At 38.9% G+C, this 16,678-nt stretch overlaps 1 protein-coding gene across 5 annotated transcripts in view; it reads left to right on the forward strand.

Annotated features, from left to right (window-relative positions):
- Positions 1 to 16,678, forward strand: part of FAT3 (FAT atypical cadherin 3) — a 699,235-nt gene that overhangs the window by 668,563 nt on the left and 13,994 nt on the right. For all 5 annotated transcript variants that reach the window (XM_031960969.1, XM_031960968.1, XM_031960971.1 and 2 more), the window contains 3 exons: positions 1,066 to 1,534; positions 14,259 to 14,412; positions 15,855 to 16,510. In XM_031960969.1, the coding sequence (XP_031816829.1) occupies positions 1,066 to 1,534; positions 14,259 to 14,412; positions 15,855 to 16,510 (1,279 nt within the window). The remainder of the gene's footprint in view (positions 1 to 1,065; positions 1,535 to 14,258; positions 14,413 to 15,854; positions 16,511 to 16,678) is intronic.

Here is a 16,678-nt window from a genome sequence, read left to right on the forward strand (position 1 = left end):
ATATGATATATATTAATAAATATAAATATTATAATATAATAATTGTTAACATTAATTATCTCACACCAACTCTGATAGTATATATCATATTAATTATTATAATTAATATGATATATAATATTAATAAATCTAAATATTATAATATAATAATTGTTAACATTAATTATCTCACACCAACTCTAGCAAGTAGGTGCTGTTGTTATGCCCATTTTCCAGTCTGGTCAAACTGGTCAGACAACCTGCCCCTGGTCAGATGGTTTGTAAAGATTGAAGGCTGGGTTTGAATTCAGTTCTTCTGACTCTGGGTCCCCACTTTGCCATTTAGCTTAAAGTCTTGGATTAGATTAGAGTTGGATTAGCTCTGAGATTCCTTCTAGATATGTGATGCTATGATCGCTAATATTTCATAGTTTTCCCCTTATAGAGAAAATTCCTGTTTTCCAGAGGCATTCACAGAAATCAATCCATAACTGATACAGAAATGAACTGCGATGAAACAGATTGAAAATTAGCTCATCTAGAAGGAAGCTCATAGTCCAAGTCCAGCTTCCTCATTTTACACACGAGGAAAGAGGGGCCCAGGAAAGCTGAATAATTTGCTCAGAGTCACATCGGTGTTAAGTATTGGCAGTGAAAAGGGAACCCAGGAGGAGTCATCCTGGTTAGAGTCCTGGATTACAAGCGGGAATGAGCGGTGCTTCTGTCTGAGGAAGCATCGCTTTGACTTTTAGGAATGCTCTATCCTAAGGACTGTAAATACCATTAAATTTAATTGCGTTTTTATAACTATGGCCGTAACTAATTACTAAGTGGAGGGGGAGGGAGGAGGAAGGCGAAAGGACAAGCCTGCATTGACACGGCAAAGAGAAGGGGATTTTTCAAAGAAAAAAAAAGCATCCACTGACACTGGTTTTGTTTATTATTATTATTATTTCATTATTATATTATTGTTATCATATTCTGCGGTCTCCTTGCGGGGGGCCTGGGCTCAGCAAGAGAGTGCACATGCACCAGCAGGCTTTGAGGTGACTGTTAATTAATACCTTTCCCCTTCCCCCCTCTCAGATTGTGGACAGCAAGCTCTGGTTCCAGCTCGACTGCGGCACGGGGCCCGGCATCCTGGGCATCTCCGGCCGGGCCGTGAATGACGGCAGCTGGCACTCGGTCTTCCTGGAGCTCAACCAGAACTTCACGAGCCTGTCGTTGGACGACAGCTACGTGGAGCGGCGCAAGGCGCCCCTCTACTTCCAGACTCCGGGCGCGGAGAGCGCCCTCTACTTCGGCGCCCTGGTGCAGGTGGACAGCGTCCGGAGTCTGACGGAGAAGCGCGTCACGCAGGTGCTGAGCGGCTTCCAGGGCTGCCTGGATTCCGTGGTGCTCAACGACCACGAGCTGCCCCTGCAGAACAAGCGCAGCAGCTTTGCCGAGGTGGTGGGGCTCACCGAGCTCAAGCTCGGCTGCGTGCTGTACCCGGACGCCTGCGAGCGGAACCCCTGCCAGAACGGAGGGAGCTGCGCTAGCCTGCCCTCTGGCGGTGAGTGCCTCTGCCTGCCACCGTTCCCTCCCCCCTCCTGGTGCCATTCAGCCAGCGGCCGCCGGGCCTCGAACCCCTTTCCTCTGGGGACCCCGCGCGAGAAATGCGCCTCTTAGAAGCCGCCGGCCATGCAGGAGCGGCCACAAGGGGAAGAATACACAAGCCCAGATGGCCGCCGGGCTCGCCAGGCTGTTTATTCAGGAGCCGGGGCTTTACAGTTAGGCGGAGACTCGGCTCAGCTTCCCCAAGATCTCTTTGTAGGGAGGACCGCTAGGTGGCGCAGTGATAGAGCGCCTGCCCGGAGGCGGGAGGGCCCGAGTTCTAATGTGGCCTCTGACACTCAGCACTTCCGGGGTGCCTGGCCCCGGGCAATTCGCTTAGCCCCAGTGCTTCAGGGGAAACTTTCATCTATTGGTAGTGTTCCAGGTGAGAAGTGAAGGCGGGAAAAGCTCCGTCTTCCTCGGCTCATCCCCCATGTGCTTTTTTACCGCCTTTATGGGAGCACAGACTTAGGACCGGAAGGAGCCTGAGAGGCCATTTCCGTCCGACCCCCTGTTGTAGAAAGGAGGACGGGAAAGCCGGCACTCACCTGATGGCGGAACCAGATTAGAACCGGTGCCATCCTGTTTGGGGATTGTTATGGCTGAGGTGCGCATCCACGCCGCAGGAGCTGCTTTAGTAAAGGTCATACGCAGGAATCGTCCCCACCCGTGGGGACAATATAAGCCGTCTAAGCGAGGGATAGTGAATATTGCATTTGCATCAGAGGGTGCTCTTGGATCTCCATGTTGTCCTTGCGGTGACAGGCAGGCTATCGGCCTTTGCTGTCACTGTAATGGCTCATCCTTCGTTGACTACTCTGAGGTAACATAATATACTGTCTCGAAGGAATATATACGCAACTAGAATTTACCTGTCCTTTTCGGTGATTAGTTCCTCCTATCATCTCCTCCATCTTTTCTTCTGATCTTCTTGACATTATCTGTCTTCTTACTTACTTTTTCTTCTTCTTTCTTCTTCTTGTTCTTCCTTCTTCTTTCTTCTTCTTCTTTCTTTTTCTTCTAACTGATTTCTCTTCCTTTCTGATTTAGTCTCTCCTTCATCTCCTCCATCTTTTCTTCTTCTTTCTTCTTTCTTCTTTCTTCTTCCTTCTTTCTTCTTCTTTCTTCTTCTTTCTTCTTTCTTCTTTCTTCTTCTTTCTTCTTTCTTCTTGTTCTTCTTCCTTCTGATTTTCTTCTTCTCTTCTTTCTTCTTTTCTTCTTTCTTTTTCTTCTTCTTTCTTCTTTCTTCTTTCTTCTTCTTTCTTCTTCCTTCTTTCTTCTTCTTTCTTCTTCTTCTTTTCTTCTTCCTTCTTCTTTCTTCTTTCTTCTTTCTTTTTCTTCTAACTGATTTCTCTTCCTTTCTGATTTAGTTCCTCCTTCATCTCCTCCACTTCTTCTTCTTCTTCTTCTCCTTCTTCTTCTTCTCCTTCTTCTCCTTCTCCTCCTTCTCCTTCTCCTCCTCCTTCTCCTCCTCCTTCTCCTTCTCCTTCTTCCTTCTTCTTCCTCCTCCTTCCTCCTTCTTCCTCCTCCTTCTTCCTCCTCCTTTCCTTCCTCCTCCTTCTCCTTCCTCCTCCTCCTTCTCCTTCCTCCTCCTTCTTCTCCTTCCTCTTCCTTCTCCTTCCTCCTCCTTCTCCTTCTTCCTCCTCCTCCTTCTTCTCCTCCTTCTCCCTCCTTCTCCTCCTTTTCCTCCTTTTCCTCCTTCTCCTTCTTCTCCTTCTTCTTCTTCCTCCTTCTTCTCCTTCATCCTCCTTCTTCTTCCTCCTCCTTCTTCTTCTTCCTCCTCCTTCTTCTTCTTCCTCCTCACTCCCTCTGTCTCTGTATTTGTCTCTCTCTCCTCTGTCTCTATGTCTCTATCTCTGAATGTGTTTCTGTCCCTTTCTGTCTTTGTCCCTATCTCTCCTCTTTCTCTTTTTTCTCTTTCTCTTTCTCTCCTTCTTCCCTCCCTCCCTCCTTTCCTGTCCTCCCTCTCTCTCCCTCTGACTCTTTCTCTCTCCCTCTTTCTCTCTCTTTCTCTCTCTCCTCTGTCTCTTTCTCTGTCTCTGTCTCTGTGTGTTTCTGTCTCTTTCTGTCTTTGTCCCTATCTCTCCTCTCTCCCTCCTTCTCTATCCCTTTTTCTCTTTTTTCTCTTACTCTTTCTCTCCCTCTTCCCTCCCTCCCTCCTTTCCTGTCCTTCCTCTCTCTCTCCCTTTGACTCTTTCTCTCTCTCTGTTTTTCTCTCTCTTTTCTCTCTCTCCTCTGTCTCTGTCTTTCTCTTTCTGTTTCTGTCTCTCCTGTGTGTATCTCTCTGGCTCTATATCTCTCTGTTTCTCTGTCTCTCTGTCTCTGTGTGTGTCTCTACATGTATGTCTGCCTATCTCTCTTTCTCAACTAAGAAGAAAGACATCAAGAAAGTGAAGGAAATAATTTGGGATGGAGAAATAGCAGCAAAACATTTGTAGTTGCTTTTTGTTTTTGAGGAAGATGCTGAGATTACTGAAGTCCTAGGGTATAAAGATGAAACAACTGCTTGACTTTCCTCGAATGAGGGATCTGAGTTAACAGTAAACTAAGTCAAGCATCCATCCTTTTCTGAGGCAGCTGGGCAGGGGAGCAGCTCTGCCATTGATTTCCTCTATCCCATTTGCAGGATCACTCCACAGCCATGTGATTAGTAAATTTAAACCTTTCTCACAAATCACTTATAGGCTCCACAGTGTGTATTACAATCGAATACTCAGGAAGCCCAACTCCCAATTTAGAGTCCATCTTATTATTAGACTGGTATAAAGTGTCTATGCGATGATGCACTGCAGAAATACAGACACCAAAGTTATTTAGACTTGCATATGTTACTGCCACAATGAGGGCCAAATACCCTAGGGGGATATTTCTGCTGTCTCAGTTTAAGAAATCTATTTGCCATTTTTACTGTCTCAGCAGTATATGTAAATAAAGGGTTGTTATAGTGCCATAATTCCCAAATGATGGGCACTAACTATACTTCAGTAGTTCTATAAACCAGCCCATTATGACAAGTCATGGCCAGTTTTTCACCAGGCAAAACAATTCTGCTAGTGTGAGCCATCTACGATACAAAAAAGGAGCATATAATTAAATCGGGTTGAAATAGAACTCCACTCCATGTCAAATGCTAGTTACACAACCACAAATTGTAATATACTTTTAACGATGGCAGGACATTGTGTTTGCTGGCATTGCTACCAGAACCCACAGTGGGTTTCCTTTAAAAAAAAAAAAAAAAAAAGTAATAAGAAAGCTAAAAAGCCTGAACTTCACTTTTACCCTTATATTTTATTATTCTCTTAACAATATTGTTATTAAGGGTTTTTTCCCCCTAGATAATGTCGTCAGTTCTTATCTTCCTTATGCACGACAGAGCTGACTTTCTCCTAAGAAGAGAACTTCAGCTAGATAGTACAGTGGATAGAATTGGGCCCCAGGTTTAAGGACCCCTGTTCTGGGTCTTGTTTCTCTTCTAGGTAAATTGAGGGGGTTTTACTAGATAGCCCCTGGGATTTCTTTCACTACTAAATCAATGATCCCTTTCAACTATAAATCCTGTTATCATACATAGCCAAATTGGACAAAAGTGAGAGGGTAGTAACTTGCCTTCTAGCACAGTCAACAATCAACAACCATTTTTATCTGTTTACTATACACCAAACATTCAAATTAAGTCAAAAAATGTCCCTGCCCATAGGGAGCTCACATTCTAATGGGACAGGCAACATGAAATAACTAGGTCCATACAAGATAGAGAGAAAGGCATTAATAACTGGAAGAGCTGGAAGAGATTTCCTACTGAAAGTTGGATTTCAGCTGAGTCTTGAAGAAAGCCAGAAAGACTAAGAAGCAGAAATGAGCAGGTCAATTCTTGGCATCATGGTATCTATCTATGCAGATTTGAAACATGGAAACAGGTCTTTGCTGTCTCTGAGCCAGTCTGGAAGGGGAAAATAAAATGTGAGGAGACCAGAAAGGTAAGAAGGGAGTAAATGCCAAGCACAAAACTCAAGGAGAGAGTTTCTCTTGAAGCCATTCCAGTTTCTAGCATGCTTCCTGTTTTGACACCTCAGTGCTTGCAGAGAGAAAAAAAAGGAGTCATATACAATCTTTGTCAATTCTTTTACAGTGGAAACTTTCTGCTAAGCATGCATACCTTGTCAGCAAACACATTAAAATAGGCGCAAGAACATTTTCCAGTATCATGCACTGAAAAAGGAGCCAGCAACTCATTCCTTAATTCAGACCCACGGGTACATGGCTATATAATTGCATGGTGACTTAAGATAAAACAGAATTCTTGTTCGATGTTAGCTAGAGGTAAAATAGGGAGAAGTAAAAGAACAATGGTAGAGACCTTTTTCTGAGGAAGAAAGAAAAATCTTCTAGTAATTTCCTCAAGGGGCTCTCCAAGGACCTGATTGGAAGAGAGGAATTCTTGCCCTACTAAACAAAAAGTGAGAGCCTGTATATTTATTTAAATAGGAAGTCTCAGCAGGAAGAAATAAGATGAGAGAACTAGAAATGTGATGATATCCACAAGCATCCTCTCATTTAAGTTTTAATAATTTGACCATGCAGTTATTGTTTCTAAGCCTACATTGTTTATTCCTCCAGAATCCAGAGTATTTAAATGGTCTACATAAATCACCAACCTTTCCCCACTCCAATGCCCAGTCTTTATGCATCTAAAAATGTTAGAAAAGTAGACTTCTGCACTGTTATTAAAATACAGTGCCCCTCAATCAGTGTCTCTTCTAGAATGTTACTCTGGGACTGTTATTGGGTCCTTAAAAATGAACCATAAGTAGGACACAATTATTTTTTAAGGAACTACTCCCTTCCATCACCACTCTACAGGCCTAAAATCAAATCTTTGGCATGTAGAGCAGAGAGCTAGAAGCTGTGTATATAACCCTGGAATGAGGCACTCAGCAAGTTTGACCAGTGCTTATAAGTCTAGCTGTCCCAGCAGCTAGCCGCAGGACACATATGAAGCAGCAGCAGCCAGCAGCCAGAGCCCAGAAAGCTGGCTTGTAATAAGAACATAAATATGGCCTTTTGCATCAGCCACAGAGGGAAAGCTCCTTCTGAGAAGAACCTCAAAATGATACGTGTTGCATAAACATGAGCTGGAAATAGCAGCAAGCACTGTGGCAGGGAAATGGCTCATAGCCAGAGTGACCTCTGCCTTCCTATCCCCACAGCCAGGGAGCATGCTGTTCAGCAGAAAACTGGCAGAGCTCTGAACAAGGAGACCTTAGTCCCCCACCCCTCTGTCCTCTCCTGACTCAGTTGTCTCCCAAAGAAGCGAAAAAGTAACTGTGGTGAGGTGGCAGTTTAGTAAGTGGGCCCAGTAAAGCAGTCCCGATGGAAGAAGCAGACTCTAGGGCATTTGTATGAGGGTCTGGGTGCCTAATTCTCGCTGTTCAGCTAAGGATGAAACAAGGGTGAATTTGGTAGATTTTTGTCTTTTTTAGGCATATTAATGCTCCTTTTTTTGTTCAAAATCCTATAATGTCCCACTGACTTCCACCTTTGCAATGAATGAATGAAAAAGCATTGTTATAAATAAGTACTATCAAGCAAAAGAAATCCACACACTGGCTCCATCTGAAAATGTACATCTCATTTAGTTGCTACTTCATTATCAATGCTTTACCATCAAAACTTCTGCAATTATGATTAGTCACTGCCTTGATCAGTTCTGAAGTCTTTTTTATATTATTATTATAGCTTTGTATATGCAAAATATATGCATGGGTAATTTTTCAACATTGACCTTTGCAAAAATTTCTGTTCCAACTTTTCCCCTCCTTCCCTCTACTCCCTCCCCTAGATGGCAAGTAACCATCCCACACATGTTAAATATGTTAAAGTATGTGTTAAATACAATATGTGTATACATATTAATAGTTATCTTGTTGCACAAGAAAGATTAGATTTAGTTCTGAAGTCTTTTAGTGTAGTTTTCCTTTACATTGTTTTTGTTGTCATGTAAGGTACTCTCCTGGTTCTGCTGACTTTGTATCAGTTCATATCAGCCTTGCCAAGTTTCTCCAATTTCTTCACATTTATCATTTCACAGGGTACAATAACATTCTATTATAGTCACATACCTGTTAGTTCAAGCCACTTCCCAGTTAATCAGCAGCAATTTTTCTTCCATATCTTTACTATCACAAGAAATGCTACTATAAATATTTTTTTAGTATTTGGGGAGAATTTTGGTTCTTAAGAAGTTATTGAGTTTGTTGTTTTTCTTTTAATCTTGATTCTTGATTCTGTCTCCAGACTGTACTAAACCTGAGCAGACCTACAAATTTGCCATCAGGTATCTTGATAAATGTAATGCTTGGAGTCCTGGCAGCTGATAAGATCCCTAGCAAGTTGGTGAACAGATGGAGGAAGAAAGATGGTTTTCTCTTTAGAATACTAAATTAAAAGTCAGGTGTACTATTTATTTTGGGGGGCAGTTTGGCATAGTGGCTAAAGAACAAGTATTAGAATTAGGAAGGTCTAGATTTAAAGCCCACTTCAAATATTAGTTTTGTGATCTTGGACAAATCAACATTTCTGAGCCTCAGTTTCCTTATTTGTAAGATAGAGGTATTAATGGCATTAACCTCACAAGGTCACTCACATAATGTCTATGAAGTATTTTATAAATCTATAAACTATAAATATCAGATATTTAAAGATTGAATTTTGTTGCTAGTGGAGCCAGAATTTTCTGGGTGATGTTAAATATGTCACATCCCTATGCCCCTGCTAAAAAAGAAAAAGAAAAAAATTTTTCCAACTCATTTTTTGGGTGACATTGAGTACATTGCATCCTTCTTCCCTACATGATGATAGAAATAAGATTTTTCCATATATCCCTAACTGAGTGTAGGCCCTTCTCATGTGAGATCCATGAAATCTCAGGTTCTTTGAAAGAACAGGTCTTGGTTTCTACAGAACTTGAAAAAAAAAGTGCTTTCCCAAGTGAAACTCATGTTAGCATGGGTATGAGTATTTATATTCCCAGCATATAAGAGACCAGGGTCCTAGATGATAATAGAGGGTAAATTCATGCTTTTCCATTTTATCCAGAGATACTATCTTGAGAGCCATCTTCCCTCTGCATTGTTCTTAAAAATTAAAAATAAAAGTGGAATGACAAATAAGAATCAGTATGGGAAGTTGGCCCCACTACATAAGAATGATTTAGAAGAAGGAGAGAGCTTCCCTGACAAAGGAGTAGTTATAGATTAGCTATACATTTGTAGTTTCAAAAAATGCAAAAGAGTTTTTAGGGTAGCTTTTCCTAATGGACTAAATTCATCATTCATGCATTAGGAAAGTCTCAAGGTGACAACATAAGTAAAGCCATTAACAGACAAAACTCAAATTTTTATGCATTTTAGAATATATACATGATGACATGTGATACGGACCTATATGTGTATATGTATGTGCATATACATATGTATATTGTGTGCTTTAAGTATATATGTATATACATATAAAGTTTTCAGAAGAATATGCTGGAAACTGAGGACATAAAGACTCCTTATGCTTAGTTCCCTCACATTTCACAAACAGCTTCCAATTCCTCAGTAAACCATTGGAGGACAAGCCCCATTTGCATTATGTGAGATGTGAGCCAGTTAGCACACACAGGGAAAGTTCCAGGTCTCCCTTTAGTGTGCTTTCATTTTGTAGGGTTTACATGGCTTTTGAATTTAGTCCCTCTTTGTATTTGAAAAGAAGCAAGGGGAAAAAAAATGATCAGAGTAATTAAAAGTTGAAATGGCCTAACTAATCATGAGGCCATCTGTGTCAGCTTGAGCTCGTTCCCCGAGCACACTGTCTGCTTTATCCAGACTTGTGTTCAGTGTCCCAAGTGATACTTCTGCTACCACTTTCCTTAGAAGACTAATTAATAGTCTCACTGACAGGAGGGTTTTTTTCCCCTTGACATTCAGCCTAAAATTAAAGAGGGAAAAATCTTTGCAGCTTTCCATTGTTTGGTATATGAGAGAGCCTACTTTAGATTTGAGATTTACCTCAAGATGGCCCTTGACAGCCATGGAAGCATTGACATAAAATGTTTAGGTTTCTTTTTTTTTTTCCAGCAAAATGCCTTAGTTGATTGCCATCTCCAGAACCAAATTATTTGTTGCATTTAGCATTTTTTTTCCATTTTTGTGGTAGAGTGTATGTATGTATGTGCATGCACATGGATCAAAACAGCCAGAAATTCCCAAAATGATTCAACCATTTCCTACTGAAACAAAATCAAATAGAGGCTTGAAGCTACAACCTAAATAAATCAGACTAAAGAAACTGCTGATGTCTTGGAAGAAGGATAGATAAGTTATCCCGATTCTCTCTGCATCCTGTATCTACCAGAACATTGCTGATCCTAGCCTATGCAGATATATTATGGCATTTTATGGATTTTGAAAATATTTTCTTTGTACAAAGAAAATGTCCATGTGGGCACAGATTTCCACAGACACTTCTAACTTCTTAAATGGATTTTTATGGTGGGGGTTTGGGAAGTATGCTTTTCATTTTGTCAAGATTCAGTGAAACAAGCTTAGGAAATGATTATTTCATTTCCCTCAACTCTAACAGTAATTAGTAAGGACTGCATGTTCAGAGTATTCCCTTACACTCCTTCATTCTAGGAAAAATGTAGGGTTTTCTTTCAGTCATATTTCTACTTTGTATTTACAAAAGGGGAATGAACTAGTTGTAGTCAAATAAAGCCTGAGCATCTCTTGACAGTCTTTTTCCTGTTCTAGTGTTTCATATTGACATATTATGGCACCTGGGAATAACATGGAACAACCTTTCTGGGTTTTCTTATCATAGTGGTTATTTAATGTTTATTTAGTGCCCACGTGGGTTGTCCAGGTTGGGCTATATCTCATTGTCTCTCAACCCAGTCTATTGTGAGCTAAGGGAATTAACTAATTCACTTCCCTGGGGATCCATGATAAGAAACTAAGGAAAAGCTGAGCAAACAGCAAATATGGCTTGTCACTGTCAGTGCAGAATGGTAGCATCTTCCCTCTGGCATCAGGAGTAAGATGGTTCTAGAGCCACACCAGGCAAGGAAGCCATTGTGACCATGGAATTGAGTTTTCTATTAATGAATAGCAGAATCTAGACTTTTAGAAACGGATCATGTTGCTTCATGATTATCTGGATTCTTCTAGTCAAATAGTAGAACAAGAACCTCTCCCTTTGTTTTTGTTTTACCTTTTTAAAAGAAACAACATGATACTGTGATAATACTAAGAGATAGCACTATAAAATAGTAGTGCCTTAAGATTTGCAAAACATTTTGCATATGTCCTCTCATTTGATCACATTTTAATTGAGTTAAGTAGGTGTCTGTCTATATACATGTCTATATGTATATAGTGTCATAAAATATGCATATACTTAATATATATATATATATACTTATAAAGTATGTATATACATACATATATGTGTATATACAGTGCCTTATAGTCACTCCATGTTTGTCTATGTATAGTCTTTCTATATATGTCTGTCTTTTTATACATATTTGTCTTTATACATGTCTATGTATATATAAATATACACAAATATATATTTATTTGTATAAGATGTTTTAAATGAAAAACTTCTCATAATTTTGTAAAATTCTCCCCTCTCTTTAAAATGCCTTCTCCTTCCCTCTTTGACTATTGAATTCCTACATACCCTTTAAAATCCAGCTTAAATATCATCTCTGGAATGATGAAGGGAAACCTTTTCTGATTCCCCAGCAGAAATTAATCTTTCCCCGTGTGTCTCATCACTGTGGAATGAATATGTGTGTGAGCATGTATGTGTGCTTCTATGTGTTCTTCTTATCTGTCTCAGCTCCCTCCTAGTTTGTACATTGCCAAAGAGTTCAGTAATTGTCTTCTGAATTTAATAATTCCTCCCATTCTAAGTAAACACCATCTAAGGCCCTTCAAAAATTGCCTTTAACTCTTTTCAGTGAAGTCTGCAGTCATGAAATTACAAAAAAACTCATCCAGTCCAATCTCTTCATTTTATAGATGAGGAAACTAAGGTACATGGAGGTTAAATGATTTTTTGAGCTCATGGGATAAAATATTATAAAAAAAATTTCTAGAACACAGACCTCCTAATTCTCAACTCCCATATGTTCTGTACTTCTGCAAGCCAAAAAGACTTTTGGGTATCATGTAATTCTATACTTCCATATTAATACAACCAATCAAATATCTTAAGGCTATTTTATTGGGTATTTATTATCTGATTGATTATTCTCTAAGTTGGTAAGGCAAAAACATTGTGCATATTGGAAAAACAAATTAGGCATGTAATAATTAACTAACTCTTTATATCATTTGCTTATTACATAACACTTTTCCTTCCATCACATAAAGAAATCAGAAAACTCACCTTCCCTTCAAATTTTATTTGTTTTTACTGGTTTGTTAATGCTCTTTGGATTTTACAGCCTAGCCATTTTCTAATACAATAATAACAGTAACTAACAATTTATATAACACTTACTATGTGCCAGGCACCATACTAAGAACTTTACAAATACTTTTTCATTTGATCCTCACAATCACCTTGGGAGGTGAATTCTAGTATTATTCCCATTTTACTGATAAAAAAAAAAAAAAAAAAAAAAAACTGGGCTGAACAGGTTAAGTGACTCATTCAGAAGAGTCACTCAACTTGTTTGTGTTTGAATTTAGGTCTTTTTGATTCTAAGGTGCAGGGCTCTATCCACTGTGTCATCCAGATGACCCTTGAAACCTCATTTTAACAAGGAAAAACATAGAGTAAAATTGACCAACATAATAAACACATCTGAATCATAAGCAACATTCTGCCCCCTCATTAATTAGGAGAAAAAATAGTGTTTCATCATATGTTCTCTGGAGTCAAGATTGATCATTACAATTAATGTTAATTCAATTGTTATTTTGTGTTATATTCATTTACATGAATTGTAATCACAGTGTATGGTTATCCTGATTCTACTTTCTTTACTCTGAATTAGTTCATGCAGATCTTCCTAAGCAAAGCAGAGGTCCTTCCTCATATTGATTCTTTTTTTTTTTTTTTTTGATATAATAATGTCTCATTATATTCATGTGTGCCAGTTTTTCCACCCATTCCCCAATGAACAAAGTATTTAGTTTCTAGGTTTTTTTCATGTGTGTATGGCAAATAATTACATTTATTTTGAAAATGTATTTTTCTTTTGATCACTTATTGATTGAAAACAATCTTAGTTTTATTATATTTACATATTTTATATATTTATGTTTTAATTCCTTATACATACAGAATATCAGACTTTTGCTAAAGATATTTGCTGAAAAGATTTTTATTGGCCAATATTCTAATTCTTGTTGAATTCATTTAGTTTGGGTAAAAGTTTTTAATTTTTTGTAATAAAAATTGTCTCTTTTTTCTGTTCTACTCTTTTCCTTGTTTACTTAAGGATTCTTCCCTTGATCATAGATCTAACAGTTAACTTCTCATTGTCTTCTAATATGTCACATTTGCTATTTGGAGTTTATCATAATATATGACGCAAGGTGTTATTCTAAACTGCTGTTGAGTTTTCCCAGTGTTTCGTATTGTATTGGGAATTCTTCTCCATATACTTTCCATTTGGGGATTTATCAAACATTGAGCTATTTTACTATGTTCAAATGTTTCTGGGTTTATTTCAACAATCCAGTCTTCTACATTTTAGCTGGTTTAAATGATACCTGCTTTATAATATAATTTGAAATCAGGTATTATCAGGACCCCTCCAATACTTCCTTCATGATTTTCTTGAAATCTTGACTTTTTGTCATTTCAAATGAATTCTGTTGTTATTTTTCCTAGTTCTCTCAAGTAAGCCCTTCCCATTTGATTAGCATAACACTAAATCACCATTTCTTCTAAACTGGCACAACCCAATCATGAGTAAATGATTTAATTGTATTGTTTACCTTTCTAGCATTATCTTATACAATTTATTTCAAGTATTCTATACACCCTGCAAAACAAGATAAATCATTTAAGCTGCAGATGAATGTTAGTCATGCCCTGAGATAAATTAGAATAATAAAAGCTTTTGCTTTTGTATAGTACTTATATTAGATCATCTTCATTGGGCCTTACAGCCAATCTATAGAATAGCCAGAGTAGAGATTCTAATCTCTATTTTAATAAGCATTGTAAAGCCGAAAGTACAGCACATTTTTCTCAGTGTTGCACAATTTGTAATGGACATAGATGGGATTGAAATCTGGCTCTTCTGACTGCTAAATGTGCTGTTTATCTTAACCTTGCTCCTAACTAGCTGTGTGATCTAGGGAAAATTACTTAATTTGTCTGAACCTTAGTTTTATCACTTAAAGGGATATTAGATCATCATAGGATCTCAGTTCCAAAATTCTAAATTTCTAGGAAAGAAAAGGTCTCTTCAAAAGTATCATATAAAAAAGAATAAATGAATTTGCTTTCCATAAGGTCAAAGCCCTCACCTTTGATTCTATTTTACTTGCCCCTCCTTGCAAAAAATCTATTTGGAGTAATAACTAGAGAGAAAACATTAGAATTAACTCAGCCTCTGAATATACCCAGCTGTGTTCATGGAATGTTCTGGTCTTTTGTTTCCCCAGGCTATCAATGTACCTGTCTCTCACAATTCACTGGAAGGAATTGTGAGTCAGAGATTACAGCCTGCTTCCCAAATCCCTGTCGGAATGGGGGGTCTTGCGACCCAATAGGAAACACCTTCATCTGCAACTGTAAAGTTGGGCTTACTGGTGTCACGTAAGTGAATCATCCTTGGTCCAGCTGCTGTCAGATATTTAGGTGGCAGGACATGCCTCAGGAAAGCCTGCAGTATAATTCTCTAGAGCCTATAAATTGCTAGCACAACAATAACCATAGCTGGTATTTATATGGCACTCTAAGACTGGCAAGACCCATACCTGACCTCATTTGATTCTTGCAGCAAATTTGTGGGGTAGGTGGTTTTCCATATTGTGTTTGAGATATCTGTATTCTAGTCAAAAATAATCACTCCTTATGTATTCATATTCCCAATTTTTAGGAATTGATTTTAGGAATTGAATAGAAGCTGAAGTTAAGCTTAAATTATTATTTTTTTTCAGAGATGGGTCAAACGAACAGCATGTTTAGATTGAAATAGGATGCTCAGAATATTTGAAATATCATGATGTAATGAAAAGATCTCTGGATCTGCATCAGGAAACCTGATTCAAATCTGGGCTTTGACATTGTGTGTGACTGTGGCAAGCTATTGAAGTTCTCTCAGCCTCAATTCATTTACTAAATGGAGATCATTGCCTACCTCAGAAATCCGTTGTAAAGAAAGTCACTTATAAACCTTCCAGATATATAAAAATGTGAATTATTATTTATTATATTATAAGCACAAACCACTTTGAAATCTCCTTGATCACTCCTAAGTATCCATATATATGTGGATAACATATTCTGATTATAAACCATTCTTTTGTAGTCATTATAGTAAACCCCCTGAGGATATATACTAGATGGCTCTCTATTGGCCTACTTTGAATTATTATTTGTAATTCACTGTATATAATGTAATTAAAGCAATCAAATTACATTTCTTTTCATATTTCTATGATTTCAATTCCTTATTAATTTAGACTGGCCTTTTCTCCATTTGAACCCAATTAGTGAAATTTGACTATATAATGTTGACTTTACCAAAAACCACAGGGGATCAAGCCCTTTAAATAAATATACAACATCTGCTAAAATGGGCAAATAGAACAGGTATGTGTGTGTGTGTATAGCACACATACCCACACATAGATAGATAGACAGACAGACAGACAGATAGATAGATAGATAGATAGATAGATAGACAGACAGACTTTTCTAGTAGATTATATGTTCATTGAAAGTAGGGACTGTTTCCTTTCTGTCTTTAGATCCCTAAAGGCCAACATGGTACCTTGTGTTGTGTGATAGACATTTAATAATGTTTGTGGAGTTAAATTGTATGTTTGCTTAACAATCATATCAAGGTAGGTATTAATATGGATCAGATTACATTAAAAAGAAAAAAATTGATAGAATTACTTTTTTTAAAATTCCTTCAGAAGTGTTTTCGGGAAGAGAATTATTAAATATTAGGCAGAGGGTGACTTTAAAATCTCTAATTAGTTTCCAATTGTCACTGTTTTGGGGGGTATTCTTTTCTTATGTTCCTAAAGGTGTGAGGAAGACATCAATGAGTGCGACAGAGAAGAATGTGAAAATGGGGGTTCCTGTGTCAATGTGTTTGGCTCTTTCCTCTGTAACTGCACCCCAGGTTATGTGGGCCAGTACTGTGGGCTCCGGCCAGTGGTGGTTCCCAACATCCAAGCTGGCCACTCCTATGTTGGAAAGGAAGAACTCATTGGAATTGCCGTGGTTCTGTTTGTCATCTTTGTTTTAATTGTCTTGTTCATCATTTTCCGCAAGAAAGTCTTCCGCAAGAACTATTCCAGGAACAATATCACTCTGGTCCAGGACCCAGCCACCGCGGCACTACTGAACAAAAGCAATGGGATTCAGTTCAAGAACCTAAGGGGGGGTGGGGACAGCCGGAACATCTACCAGGAGGTTGGCCCCCCGCAGGTCCCCGTGCGCCCAATGGCCTACACCCCTTGTTTCCAGAGCGATTCTAGGAACAACCTGGACAAAATCGTCGATGGGCTCGGTGTGGAGCACCAAGAGATGACCACTTTTCATCCTGAGTCACCCCGAATATTAACTGCTAGGCGGGGAGTGGTGGTGTGCAGCGTGGCTCCCAATCTCCCAGCTGTCTCCCCTTGTCGTTCTGATTGTGATTCCATCAGGAAAAGTGTCTGGGATGCAGGAACAGAGAGTGAGTGGAAGCTGGTGGTGGTGGAAATATTTGTGGGAGGTGGGCTTCCTTCCGAATCCCAGAATCACAAAAGGGGAACTTTAGAAATCATCGAGTTCATCTCCCTCCTTTCATTGACAATTGAACCACTAAAAGGTCATCACACTAAATTTGAACTCAAATGGTTCC

The sequence above is a fragment of the Sarcophilus harrisii genome, chromosome 3, assembly GCF_902635505.1.
Source record: "Sarcophilus harrisii chromosome 3, mSarHar1.11, whole genome shotgun sequence".
NCBI lineage: Eukaryota > Metazoa > Chordata > Mammalia > Dasyuromorphia > Dasyuridae > Sarcophilus > Sarcophilus harrisii.